This window comes from Ovis aries, chromosome 26 (genome assembly GCF_016772045.2).
Source record: "Ovis aries strain OAR_USU_Benz2616 breed Rambouillet chromosome 26, ARS-UI_Ramb_v3.0, whole genome shotgun sequence".
Lineage (NCBI taxonomy): Eukaryota > Metazoa > Chordata > Mammalia > Artiodactyla > Bovidae > Ovis > Ovis aries.
The window spans coordinates 23,608,004-23,626,062 of NC_056079.1; the positions used below are offsets into that span (position 1 = coordinate 23,608,004).

The window sequence follows — 18,059 nt, forward strand, 5'->3', positions numbered from 1 at the left end:
ACGGACCACAGATCCTCTCCCAGGTGTAGAACTTTCAAATTAGTACAGTGAAGTGTTAAGTTGCTCAGTCATGTCCGACTCTTTGTGACCCCATGGATTGTAGCCTGCCAGGCCCCTCTGTCCATGGGATTTCCCAGGCAAGAATATTAGACTGGGTTGCCATTTCCTTCTCCAGGGGATCTTCCCAACCCAGGTATCAAACCTGGGTCTCCTGTATTATAGGCAGATTCTTTACCATCTGATAGGAAACAGTTATTGATCCCCAATGATTTTGCAATTACTGATGGTAAATTTTGGATTCTTAAGCTGGACAGGCAAACAGCTGGCACCTGTGGCTGTACACTGCTCCCCCCTCCCAAAACCTGTAGACAGTATTGATGGGAGTATGGCAAGCTGTCACAGTTTTCCATGTGAAACTCCAGAATGCTACTCCAACTGATTGTAGCTGGTGTGGAGGATGCAACCTAATTGCCCTGTTGTTGCAAGAACATGCAGGCACAAAACCCTCCCTTTGATCACACATTCATAAGGATTATTTTAAGTGACCTCCCCACCATGACTGATTTTAAAATTCCAAAGATTCTTCTTCCCTTTCTTCATAATCTTCAAAGTCTTATTACTATTTAATATGTCAATTTATCTCAACTATTCTTGTCTTTATCCAGGGTATCTGAATTTTCATTCATTTTGACTGTCTATGGAGCTCCGGGAATCAGGAGACATTGTGAAGGGACATACAGCGGAAACACTGCCAATCATTTGCCTAAAAGACAAGTTTTAAATTGTTTATAGCACATGTATAAATGGGCATGAAATGGCTAAAACCAAACTGCCAGGAAGTCACGGGGATCATCTGGTAGAGAAAGATACTAAAATTAACTGGAGAGTAAAATATCTGAGTAAGAAGGGAAGAGTTTTTTTTTTTTTTTTTTTTAAAGCAGTCTTTAATCTGGAAGTTCCCCTTTTCCCCCAGTGAAGGACACTTGTTTACATAAGTCTTCCTGTTAGAAAAGTATAGAGAATAAATGTCCAGAGTACCAGACAAAAGCTGATGGAAGCGGAGGATTTTACAGAGTTGTATGGGGAAAGAACAAACACTGTTAATGCCCACATTTTTAGGGATCTGCCCAAAAGCCAGTTTAAAGAAACAAGTAAGTGATTTTAGCACAGAGGCTGAAGACGCTGCTCTTAAAGGGAAAATTATTAGTTAAGAAATGGTTGCTAATGATTCTTTAAAGTTGGTCTGTCTACCCTGGTAAATGGAAATGCAAGTCTTCTTGTGAGCACATCAATGATAATCAAACAGCAAATTTGCCTGCACTACAAATAGAGAAAATGTCTCAGCAATTGGTGAGTTCCACACCTCAAAGGTAGGCTGGCTATTCTAGGAACAAAGTGCTTTTGATCACGTGATGGCAGAGGGGGCTTGATCATGTGGCCCATGCCTGTATCTCCCAACCCACTTCAGAAAGCATGGAAAATCTATTCTCAGAAAAATGAAACCACACCCTAGAATTCCTTGCAATTTATGGGTGGGGAAAAAAGTCCTTAGGTGATTACTGCCTGAAAAGAACATTCTTGTGGCGAGAGAGGGCTGGGCTCCAAACACCTGCTCAGCTTAAAAAAAAAAAAAAAAGCAAATGTACAATCGTTGGAGAGTAATTAATCCATGAAAGGGTGCATTGTGCTCTCACAGTGTTTGCCCACCTTGAAGCATTAATAGCATTAATAATTATTAACTTCAGTTTCTTTAACTCAAGCCACAGAATTATAATGGGGTGTCCAGTGAAAAATAAGGCCAAGATTTGTAGTTCCTTCTGGCCTTTATTCCCCTCTAATTCAATAACCTTTCATTGAATACCTACTGTCTTAAGGCATCCTATGGAAAAGTTAACAGAAGTATATAAAATGTTTCCTGTACTCTCAAGAGTTTACAAGCTCTTAGAAAGATATGACTTATGAATGGAGTTTAATTCAAAATGCTGTGTTAACTGCCAAAAGAGAGGCAAGAACAGAGCACGGGGCAATCTGAAACTTGGGTATCAGAAAGACACTTTGATATAAGTATTTAATGATGCTACTTGCTCCTTGCTCCTTTCTCAGTATTTTTTCATGTGTAAAACATAGAGTTAGGTGCTTCTGGCCAAAATGAAATAAATAGGGTATGGCCTCTGCCTACTACTGTCAACTGAATAAAAGTTTCTTGAGCATCTACATATGCCAGGCATTAAACAGGATATTCTGAAATGATGGCTAAGAATGTCTTTTACCTTCAAGGAACATCTTTTTTTTTTTTTTTTAAATACATGGCTATCTACATGCCTGTACTAAGTGTGATTTGTATTAGGTCAAAAGACCTTAAAGGAAGGATTGTTATTTCACTACTCCTGGACACCAAGCTGAGCTTATCTCGGCTTTACTGGGCAGAACAAGAAATTCAGTGAGAATCCAGATGCTGTGATAACCAGTCTCAACAAAAGCAATCAAAGCAGGAGTGCACTTTTGGCGGTCCTTTTGCACATCTGCTAATTTAATTCCTACCAAGTCAACCCTCAGGGGCCTTAAGGGGTGGAACTCCAGTAACTGGCTTTTTTTAGCACCTTGCACAGAAAGTAGGCAATTAGTAGATATCTGATGAATTAAAGAATCTCTAATCCCTAAGCATTCACCATGGATGCCTTCTCAAAAATGGAGAGAATGCTGTAAATATTTTACATATGCTACTGTTCCACTTAGTGATTAAAAAAGAAATTACAGAATAAGATAGGAATCAATGTTAGTTCTCCCTGCTTCAGCATCACTAGATGTCCCACATCAGATTCTATCCACAAACTCATGGGAAGATGCCAACTATAAATTTCCTGGCACGGAGCAGGATATAAAACTGTATTGTTGATATATGTGCTTTGTTTGCCAAACTTTGTGTGTGTGTGTGGTGGGGCAGGCGGGATGGTTTCTCCCCTGAAGTATGCCCAGTATTCAGTCTTCACCAAACCAACTCAATCTCCAGCAGACTTATTTCAGTTTTGTCAAAAAGGTAAACACAGAGAAGATTCCTGAAGCGCGTATAATGCTTTCTGATACAAACTGTGATTTTCAAAATGCCACTGAGAAAAGCATGTTATACATGAAGATTGTGGGATTTCCTGGTCAATTGTTGCCATCCCATCACAATCCACTACAGTAAGAGGTGCCTCAAGAATAAAGCATTTGAAAGACTTTTTTTTTTTTTTTTTTTGATGTGGCCCATTTTTAAAGTCTTTATTGAATTTATCACAGTATTGCTTCTGTTTAATGTTTTGGCTTTTTGGCCACAAGGCATATGGGATCTTAGCGCTCTGACCAGGGATTGAACCTGCACCCCCTGCTTTGGAAGGGGAAATCTCAACCACTGGACTGTACTCTCGCCTGGAAAATCCCATGGATGGAGGAGTCTGGTAGGCTGCAGTCCATGGGGTCGCTAAGAGTCAGATACGACTGAGCATCTTCACTTTCACTTTTCACTTTCATGCACTGGAAAAGGAAACGGCAACCCACTCCAGTGTTCTTGCCTGGAGAATCCCAGGGACAGGGGAGCCTAGTGGGCTGCCATCTATGGGGTCGCACAGAGTCAGACACGACTGAAGCGACTTAGCAGCAGCAGCAGCAGCAGCCAGGGAAGCCCCTAGAGATTTAATCAGATTGGATATAGGATCTAGAGACAGTGACCCATCTCACTCATCCAATTCCAATCCTCAAAGTCATGCTAAGAGAGCATGTGATTGAGAGATCGCACAATGAAGTTCTTTTGGTTCCTCTGGGGAGTAATGTGGCCACTTTAGCGTGCAGAAAAGACCTCCATCTCTGACACCATCACCACCTGTCTGTAAGAAGCCATGTGAGAAGGATGAGAATTAAGAATGAACAAAAGCTTAGGACAGACTCAATCTCTGCTCCCCAGAATCCTTGCAGAGAAGGAGGAGAACTTAGTATAAGTATTGGGTTAAAATTATAAGCATGAGTGATAACTTTAAACAAAATCATCCCTCACTTTCTTGGGGAAATGTTTCTTTTTGATTAGTCTCATCTGGGGCCAGATCATCTGGAAACTAAAACCATATAAACCTGTCTTATTTCTCATTCATCTGTTGTCTTCTAATTCTACCTCTGAGTTCAGGTCTACCAGCCTAATTCCTATTTTGGGGTTTCTTTGTGAAATGCCTGTTTGGCACTGATCAGATGATTTTCCCTTAACTGACCTTGTCACTGAAAAGCCATAAGTCATTTAAAACCAGGTTTGCATCTGTGAGGAAATAAAAGGCAGAAATAAATTTGATTTTTTTCACATCTTAATTACTCCCCCAGGCACTGGCTGCTCTCATTGAACTGCCTTGTCTCAAACGTGACATTTAAACTAAGACGTACACACCTCTTTCCTGTGGGTTTTTGTTTTCTAACCAGCAGTATGGGTTGCTCCTTACCTTCTAAGTCTGCCCTATATTGGAGCAGGGGTGATCCAGAGACTCAGTGGGATTGGTCAGGTTGAGCAGGTGTGAGCTTACACAGGTAGGAGGCTGCCTTGGCAGCAGCAGGTAAGAGACCCAGATCTCCTCACCTGCCTGGGAGGAAGGCTGAACATGTACTTGAACACCTCTGCATGGCTTTCAGGCATTAAATGAGTATTGAGAATCTTCATCCTACATGGTATTGCAGCAAGAGTTTTCTTAGGAACCCTGATGGGAGTTTGCAGAGGACAGTATCTCAGAAAACAGAAAAGCTACTGCCAAACATTCAAAACAAGACCACAGGAAAGCCAGGTCACTCTCCATGTCTATTTTTCCCCCTCCAAGTCGGTCTGTTTTGTAAAATGGGACCATAGGAAAGCCAGCATACGATTTCTTGGTTCTATAGTGGCCCGAGAGAGCACCAACTTACCTGCTTAAGTGCCTGTTACTAAAAAGTAACACTACTCTGCATGGAACAGCCCCTCTCTCTGGAGTCCTGAGTGGACCTCATACCCATCATGACAGTTGTTATCTTTGTTCATAGGTGAGGTTGAGCCATAGAAATAAAACCCATTGAACAGATGATCCATGTGAAGAAATGAAGTTAACCTTGGATGTTGCTCAAAGACCTTCCAACATTTTCCCATCTTGGAAAACTGACATTAGCCTGTCACAGCCACCAATGGTGCTGGATCAACCATGGGCTATACTCTGGTCAATACTCTGATTTGCCATCACCCAGACCAACTAGGTTTGAAGGCTGTGGGTTCCTGGCACCCACCTCAGTAAGTACAGTACCAAGTTCCAGAATCAAAAGTCAGTTTATGGTCAGTTTATGGTATGGATGTGAGAATTGGACTACATAGAAAGCTGAGCACTGAAGAATTGATGCTTTTGAACTGTGGTGTTGGAAAAGACTCTTGAGAGTCCCTTGGACTGCAAAGAGGATCCAACCAGTCCATTCTAAAGGAAATCAGTCCTAAATATTCATTGGAAGGACTGATGCTGAAGCTGAAACTCCAATACTTTTGGCCACCTGATGCGAACAGCTGACTCATTTGAAAAGACACTGATGCTGGGAAAGATTGAAGGCAGGAGGAGAAGGGGATGACAGAGGATGAGATGGTTGGATGGCATCACCGACTTAATGGGCATGAGTTTGAGTAAACTCCGGGAGTTGGTGATGGACAGGGAGGCCTGGCGTGCTGCAGTCCATGGGGTCGCAAAGAGTCAGACACAACTGAGTGACTGAACTGAACTTATGGTCCTGGGCCTGCCCTCTTATATCCTCATGGGAGATGTGCGATGATTCAAAAGATAATGCTGGTAACGCTTGAAAAATCTTCCCCAAATGAATATATATATATACACTAGTTCAATTTATTTTAAATAGTACCAGATGCTCTTTCCTTTTTTTCTGTGTTCTCTTAAGCTAATTTTATTTCCTAGATTTTTCTCCCCAAAGTTCTGAAAATAAAAACTTTTCTTTCTTTCTTTTTTTTTTTAAAGAGCTAGCACCTAGAACCTCTGAGATTCCCACCTGGTGTGAACCGTATATAATCCAATGGTTTTGTTTTTTAATAAACTGGCCTCCAAAACTCTGATCTCACCCTAGATGAGAAGGATTCTACTTGAGTCACATTGCTATGGTGACTGGTGTTATTCCAAACCCTGTGAGTCTTAACCAAGAAAGTTCTAGTTCCTTCTCCAAGGCTCAGGTGGTGTTCCTCGGATCAGGCCAGTCCCATTTCTATAAGGTGTGGGTATCTCTGCTACTGTTGACAGATCGGGGTGGCTTTTGCCTACAGAATTAATCTCTGCATTAGATTCTGTTCATCCATTTGAGCCTTTCAACAACAGGGTGTTACAAATGTATTGTTATTATTAGCCCATTTTGGAGAGGAACTTGAAGCTGCTCTGTCACAGTGAGTGGCTTGCTCGAGATCACTTAACATGTAGGTGAGACAGAACCAACATGAACTCAGTTTTCTGGCTCCAAAGCCCGTGCTTCCTACTAAGCCCTCCAGGCCTGAGGCAGACAGACATGATGCCTATGTTTTATTTGAATGCCCTGCCCACTCCTCCATACACTGATGTGTCTAAGGTGTTTGGAAGCACACACTATGGAGGCAGCCTGCCACGTATGCCGTGTGACCCTGGCACAGGTTACTCAGCTCTCTCTCTGTTTTGTCATCTGTAATTGGGGATGGTAATTCCTACTTCCTAGATCTGCTCTGAGCATCACATGAGTTAATATGTCTAAGTCCCTTAGCTCCATGCCTGGTCCATACTAAGTGCTATATAAAGTGGGAGCTCTTCTGAGCTGAGGAACCCCCCATTCAGTCAGTGAGCAAAAACCGTAGCCCAGAGTCTGTGCTCCTCCAAAGATCTGGAGGATGGCTATCTACTACGCATGGCAGGAGGCCAACTCAACACCAGAACAAAGCAGTGGTTCCAGAAAAAGCCCACGTTAGGACGCATCACTGCCCAAGACACCTTGATGTTCAAAGTCAAGTGTCACAGCTGCTTTCCTCTGTGGCCAATTCCCTGCTTCTGACATCAACCTGGAGGCACATGAGTTGAAACAGAACCACTGGAGATGACATGACTAAAGAAAATGTTCGGAAGGGCTGTCATCTTTTGAAAAACAGCAGGCTGTTCCTTTCCCTGACAGGAATCGGTTTTGCTCTAATTGAGGGCCATTCCCCCTTCCCTCTCCCCACCTCAGAATCTGAATTCCATGCACAACTCAATACTTCAAAAAAAAAAGAATTTATTTTTCTCAGACCTTTGAGAGGAACTTTAAACTGGCAGGAGAAAACGGTGAGAAAACTGAGTTTCGGCGCGCTACCGTGAAACTATATATATATATATGTGTGTTTTTCTCTAAAAACCCACATCTGAGAGTTCTAAAACATGTGCAGTGCCTCCTACAACCTGCTTTTGCCCCCAAAGTCTAATCACCATCATGGCTACAATTTATGGAGCACATTGGCATTGCTCCTTTGCCTGCCCATCTCTTTGCCTCGCAAGATTCTGTAGCATAGCCTCCTGGAGCCTTCGTCTGCATGTTTAAATAAATCAGGAACTTTAGGATTTGGGTGGGGGGAAGCCTGCTGAAGACACTTCAGAGAAATGGAGAAAACAAGGACACCCAATGATAAGAGGGTAGGCACCAGCCAAGAGTGACAGCCTGTCAGTGCTTCTCAGAAAGACCCCTTCCCAACAGCCAATCCCAAGCAGGGCACTGCTCCTAGGTTTGTGTGCTGAGCACTGAGGAGAAATTCACACTAAGGCACACGTGCCTACAGGCCCCAAACCTCGGCCTCATGTCTTGCAGGCAGCAAAGACCTTGGTTTCTGGAAGACGCCTCCGTCTTGCTGGATGAACACCCTCTCCAGGTCCACCCAGACACCAAGTTGCACGCACACTGAGTCGTACTTACCGTGACTTTGGAGGTGGCGGGGGAGGCGAGAACGCCTCAATCCCACTTCTGTCCTTGGGGAACTCAAAGGCAAATGAGGCTGACTTGCTCATCCCAGTCCCAGCTTTGCTGTTCTGCCCAGAGGAGCCATCTGTGGGGCAAAGACGGTGCCAGGCGGAGGAGCTGGCTGGGTCCAAGGGGCCATTTTCCACCTCTCTCCCCCAACTTTGACTCAGCAAGTCCTGCTCCACCTCATCCTCCTCCTCGATCCGGCACTGGCGACTCCAGGCACCGGCCTGGGGCCGGGGCCGCCTCTGCTCCAAGACTGACGTGCTGGTGGCAGGCGGGGGGCCCCTGGCAGAGTCACTGGCGGGGATGCCGTTGGCCTGGCAGGAAGAAGCGGGGTCAGCGGGGGCCCTGGATGGAGGCTGGGGCCTAGGGACGCCCGAGTTCCCTTCACTGAGGTCGGACAGTGGGGAGGCGGAGGGGGATACCGGGGACCCTCCAGGGCTGCTCCTGGACATCTTGGGGGGGATGGCAGGTCTCCCCTTGGCCGTGGTCTCACTGGCACTGCGATGCCGGCTTTCCCTGGAGCCGAGCCCCTGCCCAGCTGAAGGCTCCTCTCCGCCTGCCTCAGGAGCCTGCTGGCTCAGGGGCCCATGTGGCCACTGCACCCCCACGGAGGAGTCAGGGCTGCTCAGGTAAATTGTCCGGTGGTCCTCTTCTGGGTGGGCCGCCATGACTGTGATGGTGGCTGCCATCTTGGGGGCCACCTCCGGGCCTTCCCTGTCCTGGCCGCAGCCAGATGCGGCTTTCTGAGCCCAGGTGTTAACCATCCGCACCGGGGCCTGGCCCGGGGTGCCTGCCCCCTGTTCTGCCTTGGCCTGCAGCCTGGAAGGCACTGGAACGGCCTTCTTCCTCTTGGTACTCTCAGCATAGATGGGTTCAGACTGTGCAGCCTCCCTGGAGTGGGCTGGGGGCTGGGGCTCCCCAGTCTGCCCAGGGCACCTGCTGGAGGCCACGGCGTGGCAGCTGGAGTCCTGCTGCTTCCCCGGCCCAGGCTCCTTCCTAAGGGAGCAGTAATCGCTCTCAGGATGAGGGGCCAGGGGGCTGCTGGCGCGGCTGTTGGCGCTCCCGCACGAGAGGCCATCCGAAGAGCTGGCAGCCTCTGAAGCGAGGGACTGCTTCTTGGGGCCCAAGTGGGGTGGGCTCTCCGTCGGGCCCTGGCTGCAGCAGTCCCTGGGGAAACTCAAAGCCCGCTTCTCCTCCTCAGGTGGCCTGGCACACACCCGCGGCTCCCAGCAGGCTGCCGAGCAGTCCCTACCGCCCTGTCTGTGTCGGGAACCGCCGGCCCGGGCGGCGTCCTCCGCGCCTGGGCTCCCGGGACAGCAGTCCAAGATGGAGCAGTATTCTCCCCCTTCGCTGTCCCCCGAGGGCGAGCACCTTTGATCGCTGTCATCCTCCGAGGGCAGGGACTCCCGCAGGGGCTGAGCAGACGGGTAGGGCCCCAGGCCCTTGTGGCAGCCGGAAGTCATCCCGGAGAAGGCGGCCAGCTTGTGGCGGAAGCTCTCCTGCGGGGAGTTTAGCTCTTGGTAGGGGATCACTGGTTTATCGTCTCGTCCAAGCTTCTCGTCAGGAAAGCTCACCGGGTGGAAGGCAGCACTTCGGTCCCCCCGGGGCTCTAGGCTGTGCAGGCCGACCATGGCATAGGCAGGGGGGTTGCGGGGGTGACCCCTGTCTGTGGGACCCGAGGGCCCGGCAGGCTTCTGGACGCCTCGGAAGCTGCCCAGATAAACTACTGGCGCGTCTTCCTGCTTCGGGACGGGGAGCTTGCCGGGGGCTCGTCTCCAGATGACCTACACAGCCCCAAGGTTAAAAGACTTACATTAGACCTTGCCAGAGAAAAAAGGAAGAGAGAGAAAGTGAGAGGGCAGGGCCATGACACTGGAAACCGTCTTCGGAGCCACAGTTAAGGAGCCAGGCTGCCTGCCTACCCTCTGATCTCCCCACGGCCTTCTCATCATCGCGGGGCTCCCCTGGAGCGGGCAGTCTTCCCAGACACGGCGCTTTTGGCTGAGGGGAAAAACGCTAAAGAAGAACATTTTGCCTTTTCCCTTGAAACTGCTAAATGAGATGAATTCTCCCATGGGCTTTGAAAATAAGAATTTGAGTTTTAATTTTTGCTTAGTGTTCATTAGTCTTTTGATAAGAAAACAAAGTCATAAGGCTTTTAAAAACACCTTGGGTTGGGGGGTGGGGTTAGAGGGCAAGAGGGTGAGGGGTGCCTTCTGAGCTGGGCCCTGGTTCCCTTGCATCACTCACTCTGAGCCACAGTCCTTCTCCCAGTGACAGGCAGTGACCTCAGCCCAAACCTGCATAAGTGGCTGGACTAGTTGAGCCTGAGACAGTGATGTAGGCTAGTCATTCCCGTCACTGAAATCACAGTCCCCTCCTCCTTTCCTTCTAAAATCTCCCCTACCCCCACTTTCAAAGAAGCCTCAAGGCAGGGCCGGCCTCTGGCTCCTTTCCAACATGATCCACACTAGAAAGAGTTCCTGGTTTACATCTGTGAAGGTTGAAGATGCCAAGAAAGGCCTGGGGAATGAGTGTAACCAGCTTCTGGAAAATGGAGCAGCAGCTTTGCAGGCGACTTGAAGCTGAGAGCAACCCCAGGAGGTGGCTTGCCTCATTCAAGCCTCCCTTGATTTAAAACTGACTTTTGATTTCACATAAGCTCACAAAGCCTTCCTGACCTACTCACCGTGATAGTTTAAGAAAACTAGAACAGGTAAAGAGGTTACAAGAAGTCCCAAGAATATGTTTTAGACATGCAGCCTCTTAGAAGACATGTCTAGAGGCAGCAGGCTTCATACACCCTCTAAATAATTAGACCTTGGTCAGGGTCAACGGTAGGGTGGGGGGTGGGGGAGGTGGGCGGGGGATGAGCAGAATGGTCTACTCTCTAAGGATGTAATTGTCTTTAGTAATCCCAGATCAAAGGTGGAAAAATCCAAGCTTCCAAATTGGAAATATGAACACTGGCTGGGAACTGGATGATATCACGGAACTACTGCTGACATTTTTAAGTGTGATAATCATATTTTGTATAAAGACTTAATTTTTTAAGGAGGTACAATCATGATGCAATATCTGGGGTTTGCTTTAGGGGAAAGGAGGGGAAGGGAGAGTAGGGGCAGGGATAAAGATGGAAGGAGAGTGATCATGAGTTGATGACTGTTCAAGCTCTTGAGGCAGGGTGGTGGATGCATGGGGTTTGTTAAGCAATTCTTGCTAGTTTTGTATATATTTAAGATGATCTCTTAAAAAATATTTTAACTTTTTAGAAAAATGCTTCATTTTAGTGGCTATGTCCTGATACAATCTCCAAATAAACTCGGAGGGATTGCATTCATGGTTCTTGGCCTGAAGGGACCGAGAGAAAGGAGGGCAGAGAGAGAAGAGAGGGTAGCAGTCAGGAAGGAGCAGTCTAGGGCAAGCTGCCCGGGAAGCCAACCCGCAGGAGTCCTGCCGGGACAGCTCACCCTGGCTGCCCGCCAGTCACAGCGGCCTTACAACAGGAGCAGCCCCTGTAAAAATACCATGGGGCTGAATCAGCCTCACCTGTGCGACGTCGGCACTCACGCCGGCCTCTGTCCACCCATCAGAAGCCTCAGAGCTCATCATGGTGGGCTTCACGGCGATGGTGGGCTTGGAGTAGGGTGAGCCGCTCAGGCTGTCATCTTCCGGGCGGCCGCTCTCCGGCCTGGGGTGCAGGCGAGGCGGAGGGGGCAGGCAGCCAGCTCGGGGCTGGGGGCGGCCAGGCACCAGCTGATGGTCACTGCGCAGGCAGAAGCAGTTTTTGCAGGACCCGGGCTTCCAGATGTGCTCCACAAAGTCGCTGCACGCAGACATCTTCGGGCTCTCGGGGTTCAGTGGAATGGTCTCAAGCATCTTGAGCAGCAGATGGGGTACTGGTTCATCTTGCACTCGGCTTGCTGGTGTGGTCTCGGGGAAGGTGGAAGGGGCTCACTGGGCAGCTTCCTGGAAAAGCAGAACACTTGCCTGATCAGAGATCTCCCCTGCCAGATCTCCCCTTAGTGTATGCTCAGTCCTGTTCGACTCTTTGCGACCCCATAAACTGTAGCCCGCAAGGCTCCTCTGTCCATGGGATTTTTCAGGCAAGAATACTGGGGTGGGTTGCCACTTCCTATTTCAGGGGATCTTCTTCACCCAGGGATCCAATGCCCATCTCTTTGGTCTCCTGCATTGCAGGCAGATTCTTTAACTGCTGAGCCCCTGGGGAAGATGGGGCATGATCAATCAGAGTCTGATGATATGACTATGGAGCAGAAGGGGAAGAAGAAAAGAGGTGAAGATGACTATTCTATTTATTCCAAGGCCCTCACCCATTTGTCATGAGGCTCTTAATCCCTTTCTAGTGGGGTGGCCTTAAAAGGCTGTAAAATCTAAACACAGCTCTGTTGCACGTGTGGGTGTGTGTGCATGAGTTTCTCAGCTGCGTCTAACTCTGTGTGACTCCAAGGACTGTAGCCCACCAGGCTCCTCTGTTCATGGGATTCTTTAGACAAGAATACTGGAGTGGGGTGCCATTTTCTTCTCCAGGGGATCTTCCTGACCCAGGGATTGAACCTGGGTCTCCCACATTGCAGGAAGATTCTATATATAAGCCACCAGGGAAGCCCCTGATGCATGAGTAGAGAGTGTAAAAGATACTTCAATCCCCTAAAATCCTGAGCACCTGGAGGTTCTGGGGGCAGTTCACAGGAAGAAATCACACAGGGCTGGAGATGAGACGCTTGTGACTGATCTGTGCATCCCCTGCTGCTGTGGGGTCTAGAGCCTGGGACTTGGCCCCAGAGAAATGAGAACTTCCAAACAGGACAGCAGGTAGAAGTCATGGCTTCTGGAAAATAAGCCCCAATTTTTAACTGAGAATGATATGAGAGGGGAGGCAAGCTCTGAGCTCTGGGCTCTGAGATCGACACTGCAACACATACTTGTGAGGAGGTGGAGGCAGAAGGGGTGAGAAAGCGGAGAGGTGTGGTCTCAGCTGTTCCCCAGGGGGTCCTGGTTGGGAGGTCTGGCATCTTGGGAATTCTCCAACCCCTCTACTTAATATGCCTTATTCAGCCCAGGGCTTAGTGAAATCAATAGACCTAGAGCTTCAGGCCTGGGGGAAACAGAAAGAGAGACTCATGGTCATGTAGCCCTGTGGTCTAGGTCTGGATAGACTGTACTAGAAGTAGTTGTACAGTAGACTGTACTAGAAGAGTCATTGCTCACAATGATTTTCCCTATGAGAACCCTAAGGAATCCTAAAGGAAATCAGTCCTGAATATTCATTGGATGGACTGATGCTGAAGCCGAAGCTCCAATACTTGGGCTACCTGATACAAAGAGCCGACTCACTGGAAAAGACCCTGATGAAGGGAAAAATTGAAGGCAGGAAGAGAAGGGGATGACAGAGGATGAGATGGTTGGATGGCATCACCTCACCGACTCAATGGACATGAGTCTGAGCAAATTCTGGGAGTTGGTGATGGACAGGGAAGGCTGGTGTGCAGTCCATGGGGTCGCAAAGAGTAGGACACGACTGAGCGACAATGAGAACCCTGGAGGGGAGGCAGTCAGCTTGCTGAAAGAGTTTACTTCCTCTGAGAGTAAAACTGAAGGCGGAGAGTTTGCACCATAGAATTCACTCAGTAAATTCACCACTGAGGGGGAAAACTCGAAGGATTGCAGACTTTAACCAGTTCACCTGAATGAGACCCGTTCAGGTAGTTGTCACCTCCATTCTACAGATGGGAAAACAAACCCAAGAACATAACTGAAGCACGTCCGCAGGCGCAGAGTGCGCAAGGGTTCCTCGGAGAGAAGCCAACTTTGCTGGCAGCCCCTCATGTCATCACCTCACACGTTACACTGAGTCCCTTGCCATTATCTGTTTACTGCTTTTTGCTCTCCTTTTTTCACTTAAATGAAAGGACTTCCTCAGAAGGACAGTGTTCAGAAGAAAATCATCCTGAAGAATCAACAGTGAACAGACTCATTAAATAGAGAGGGTTTGGCCCCAGGGTCTGCTTTCTGCTTTCCTCTCGTGAGAACTGGCTCTGAGGTTGCTGCTTTCCCTACCATCAACAGGACTAACCAGGTGGAATGAGCCAGGAGCCCCAAAGATCATTCCAGAATCTCTATGGGAAGAGCTCTCTTTCTGGTCTCCCACACTCGCAGACCAGGGCGCCTATTCAATGAGAGCTGAAGCTACATTGGGCCTCTTTTTCCCTCCAAAGCTAACCAGGAAGCCCACTGTATCTTTAAGCTAAATGAACTCTCTGAAATAAAGACAAGTATCTGTCTTTCGTGACCATTGTGAGGATCTTCTGTATCAAGATGATTACAAGTTGGGTTCTCCTCCTCCTATAAATATACCCAAGTGGCAGGTTTGTTCCTTGCCAAGTTCCCCAGAAGAGGTCACTAAGCTTCAACAATCAGAGGATGAAAGCAAGGGTTTTTCTTTCTCTCACAATCCCACGCCAGGGAGGATTTTGGAAAGAGGAAAAAGTAGAGGAGGTATTTTGTTGTTCAGTAAGACAAAGCTCCATACCCTTGCCCTGAGGCAGGGAGAGGTCCTTTCCTGGGAATCCTGGCCCCCTCTACTGCAGGCAGAGGCTTCCACACCCCAGACAGGATGGAGGGAGAGGGCTTGGGAATCTGGTCTGAGTGGGCTCACCTCCTTCCTGCAGCTCCTTACAGGGCTGGGCTGTCTGAGGAGTGAGACATCCAAAGAGGGGGCAAAGAAAGCCACGTGGGGTGGCCACACATCATTTCCTGCTCAGATAACCGACCCAAACGTGTCATGGTTGCTTGGTGCCAAAGGTCCCCTCCTGTGAGCAGATGGCTCACTCCAGCCCTGGGACTTCTGGTTGGATTACCAACATTCAGGAAGCTTCCTTCAAAACCCCTCACCAGTTCCTAAACATCCTCCTCGCTCCCATCCTCAGCTCTGAAATTCTCCGATGGTGGGTACAACTTTCACTACACCAACCGCTCAGAGACTGGAAAACGTTTTTCAGGGAAAAAGAATGAAATGAAGCCCTGGGCTCCTTACCATCACTGACTCACTACACATCCTGTTAAAACTGGTTCCTCAGTCACAGCAAACAGAATTTATCACTACATCAAGCCAGAAAGGATTCTCTCTGTCTAGAGAGGTTCTGGGCTTGGAACGATCTATTTATTTTAAGTCAAAAGACAGTGGAAAAACTCAAGTGGCGCTCACCAAGCATGAGCGTTGCCTGCCTCGTGGTGCCAGCTCTCCACCGCCTGCGAATGGCACCTTCCCAGCCCACATTCCTTACCTCCAAGGGCAGGCAGCCCTCAGAATTATGCAAATTCCCCCATTTCAGTGGGAGGCAGCAGTGTAAGATTAGAAAAAGATCTTAACATTCTTTCTGATCCAAGTCATGATAAAATCTTTGCCTCTGCAAACTTCTGCACCAGTCGTGGCTAAAACGTGCAAGACTGAAGCTGTCAGATACACACCCACATCATAGGAAAAAGAATCCAAACAATGGTGACCAGATCCACAAAATCAAACCTCTGGGCTCCAAATGCCCTTCACACTTGCACTGAAAGTTGCTCATGCCTTACCCTGAAGTGAGAGAATTCCGGAAAACAGTCATCTAAAAAAAAATCTATCTATTTTTTACAATTAAATACATTTAAATACAATTAAATGAATGCAAAAGAGGTATATTTATGGAAATTTGTCTGGATTTCAACACTCCATTGACAGGGGTTGCCCAGGCAGAAAGGAGTAAGTAACCGGCCTTACCTCCTGTCTCCCCCCACCACCCACAGGCACAGAGGGTAAGTCATGCTACTCACCCAACTTTTTATTTTCTTTTTTCCTTCTCCAGCGGTATGTAATCTAATCTCAGCAGCAGGAATGTGGTTTTTGTGGGTTAGACCCACTACAATCTAAACCAGTAAGGAAGATACCCGCATTCCACAAGACCCCAAGATAGCGAAATAACCGCAGAATCCCCCAGTGCTTCCTGTAAAATTTCCGGCTCAAAAGGGGAAGGGGTTTTTCAGGCCAGTGATCAATAGCGCCTTCCCAACCTGATTCTGGGCTGGATGCCCTGCAAAACTCCTCCCTCCTAGACCTTTGGGCTTTGCTGTGGGCTCTGCAAAGCCATGTGCTCGCTGGCTGAGCTTCACCTGAGAGAAATACACAGTCAGCCGGCCCTGCCTCCTCGCGTTCTCACTGAGGACCGGAAAGTGGATTCTGTTTTCTGTCTCTGTGTGTGTGTGTGATTCTATTTTGTGTATCTGTGGCGGGGGAGGAGGAGGCAACACAAGCAAAGGTTAAAAACGTGCCCACGGTAGCCTCTCAGAGGGCTCCGCCACCGCTCAGGAAAAAGGTATCGTCTAGTTCCCCCTGGAGACCCCCAGGCTGGCATCCAACTGCGGGCTGCCTAAGAGGCAGCTACTAACCTGGCGTCCCAAAGCATCACGCCCGGGGTTCCGATCCGAGCCGCCGAGCGGTCTCTCCCTCTCTGTTCTGTGACAATCCTGCAGCCGCGGAACGGCAGTCTCCACAATAGCAATCCCCAAAGCGCTCCGGTCTCCTGCCCCAAGTCCAGCAGCCAGACCAGCTAGACCAGAGCAGTCGGTTCCGCTGCCGGAACTCGAGGAAAGTTTCCCCTTCCGAAAGAGCGCGATTCTCGAATGAATCGAAAACATACCTCTGGCTCCCCGGTCCTTCCCCTCCGCCCCTCCACCCCCTAGCCCGGGCTCGGCGCTTCCACCTCGGGCGCAACCCCGGGCGCACGCGGTCCGAACGCTCCACCCTCCTCCAGCGACCGCCTGTCACCCCCGGGGGACGCCGACGGGGGTCGCCTGCTCCACAACCGCCGCGCTCCCCCGGAGCTCCCCTCTGCGGCCACGTTTGCCAGACAAAAAAAGAGGCCGACTTGGGAGAAGGCGCCGCGGGCTCACCTCGGGGCCGCGCTCCCCCGGCCTCGCCGCGGGTCTCCGAGCCGCCAGCCGCCCTGCTGGGCGCCTCGGAGCATTGTTTGGAGAGTGTGCGCGCGGTGCGTGCCCGGCCGCGGGCGGCGTCTTCTGCCCGGGCCCGGCGGCCGGGTGGCAGCTGCGAGCGCGGCTCCGCCCCCTCCCGCCTCCGGTGGCGCCGCCCGCCGGGCTCCGCCGCACCTCCGCGGCCCGGGCCGCCGCCCCGCGCCCCCAGCCGGCGGGCTCGCTCCCCGACCCCCGACGCCTCCTGGCGATCCCCGCCCCGCCCCTCCCTCCGGCTCCTGACGGAGGCTCCGCCCCCAGCCCGATACTTGGCGCCGTCCGACCCGGGAGTGAGCGCCCCTTTGCACCCTTTTCCAAGGATGGCCCCACGGGGCTCTGCAGGGACGAGTTTCGGTGTCTGCAGCCTTCCCTTTCCCATAACGTGCGCGTAGGTGTGTAGGTGTCCTGCATCCCTTCGTCCAGCCTGCTCTGCCAGACCCGGAGAGGACGAGGGAGAGGCGGTGGAGGGTGCAGCCCCAGATCTGGGGGTGCGCAGGGGAATGATGAAATCAGGAACCCAGACGCGTCCCGAAAGTGGCGTGAGCCCCGAAATTGTCAATGACTTGTTGCGGGTAGGAGGAGGCTGACGCACCACCCAGCCTGACTGGGAGTCCTCAGTCCCTCGACTGAGGCTTCAGGCACCTGGCGTAACGCCTTGAACTTCAGTTTTCTGAAAGTGGAAGGCAAGGGTTGTTGTAGGAAGAGCTGGTCTTCCTCCAACCTCGGAGAGCCAGGGCTTCTTAGGCCAGTATGACACCTGTGTTTACACCGTTTCCGGTTAGTGACTCATTCACCGGGATAGAATGAGTTCTAGATAGTCCTAGGGCTAGAAATCGTTTAACAAAGAGTATGACAGCCTAATGACCCAGTCAGTCCTCTCCCTTCCTCCCGCCGCCTGCAACAGGCTTGAACCTTGACCTGGGTGTTTCTTCAGGGAACCGGCATTCAGGTCACCACCTTGTGCCTGCCTGGTAGGGAGAAACTGGGGACTGGAATAGGAAGAAAAGACCTCGAAGAACACCTGTGGCTTTCTGGGTGCTCCTTCCTCCTCC

The 18,059-nt window shown here is 49.8% G+C and overlaps 1 protein-coding gene across 3 annotated transcripts in view; it reads right to left on the reverse strand.

Annotated features, from left to right (window-relative positions):
- PRAG1 (PEAK1 related, kinase-activating pseudokinase 1) overlaps window positions 1–17,143 on the reverse strand; it is a 46,329-nt gene extending 29,186 nt beyond the window's left edge. Inside the window, exons 1-3 of one of the 3 annotated variants that reach the window (XM_027962715.3) lie at window positions 16,933–17,143; window positions 11,530–11,949; window positions 7,930–9,764 (exon numbers count right to left, since the gene is read on the reverse strand). In XM_027962715.3, the coding sequence (XP_027818516.2) occupies window positions 7,930–9,764; window positions 11,530–11,859 (2,165 nt within the window). In that variant the 5' untranslated portion in view covers window positions 11,860–11,949; window positions 16,933–17,143. Of the gene's footprint in view, window positions 1–7,929; window positions 9,765–11,529; window positions 11,950–15,816; window positions 16,076–16,428; window positions 16,741–16,932 lie in introns of those variants that run through there. The other 2 variants (XM_027962716.3, XM_027962717.3) reach the window with 2 other exon arrangements.
- Between the last annotated feature and the right edge of the window lie 916 nt (window positions 17,144–18,059).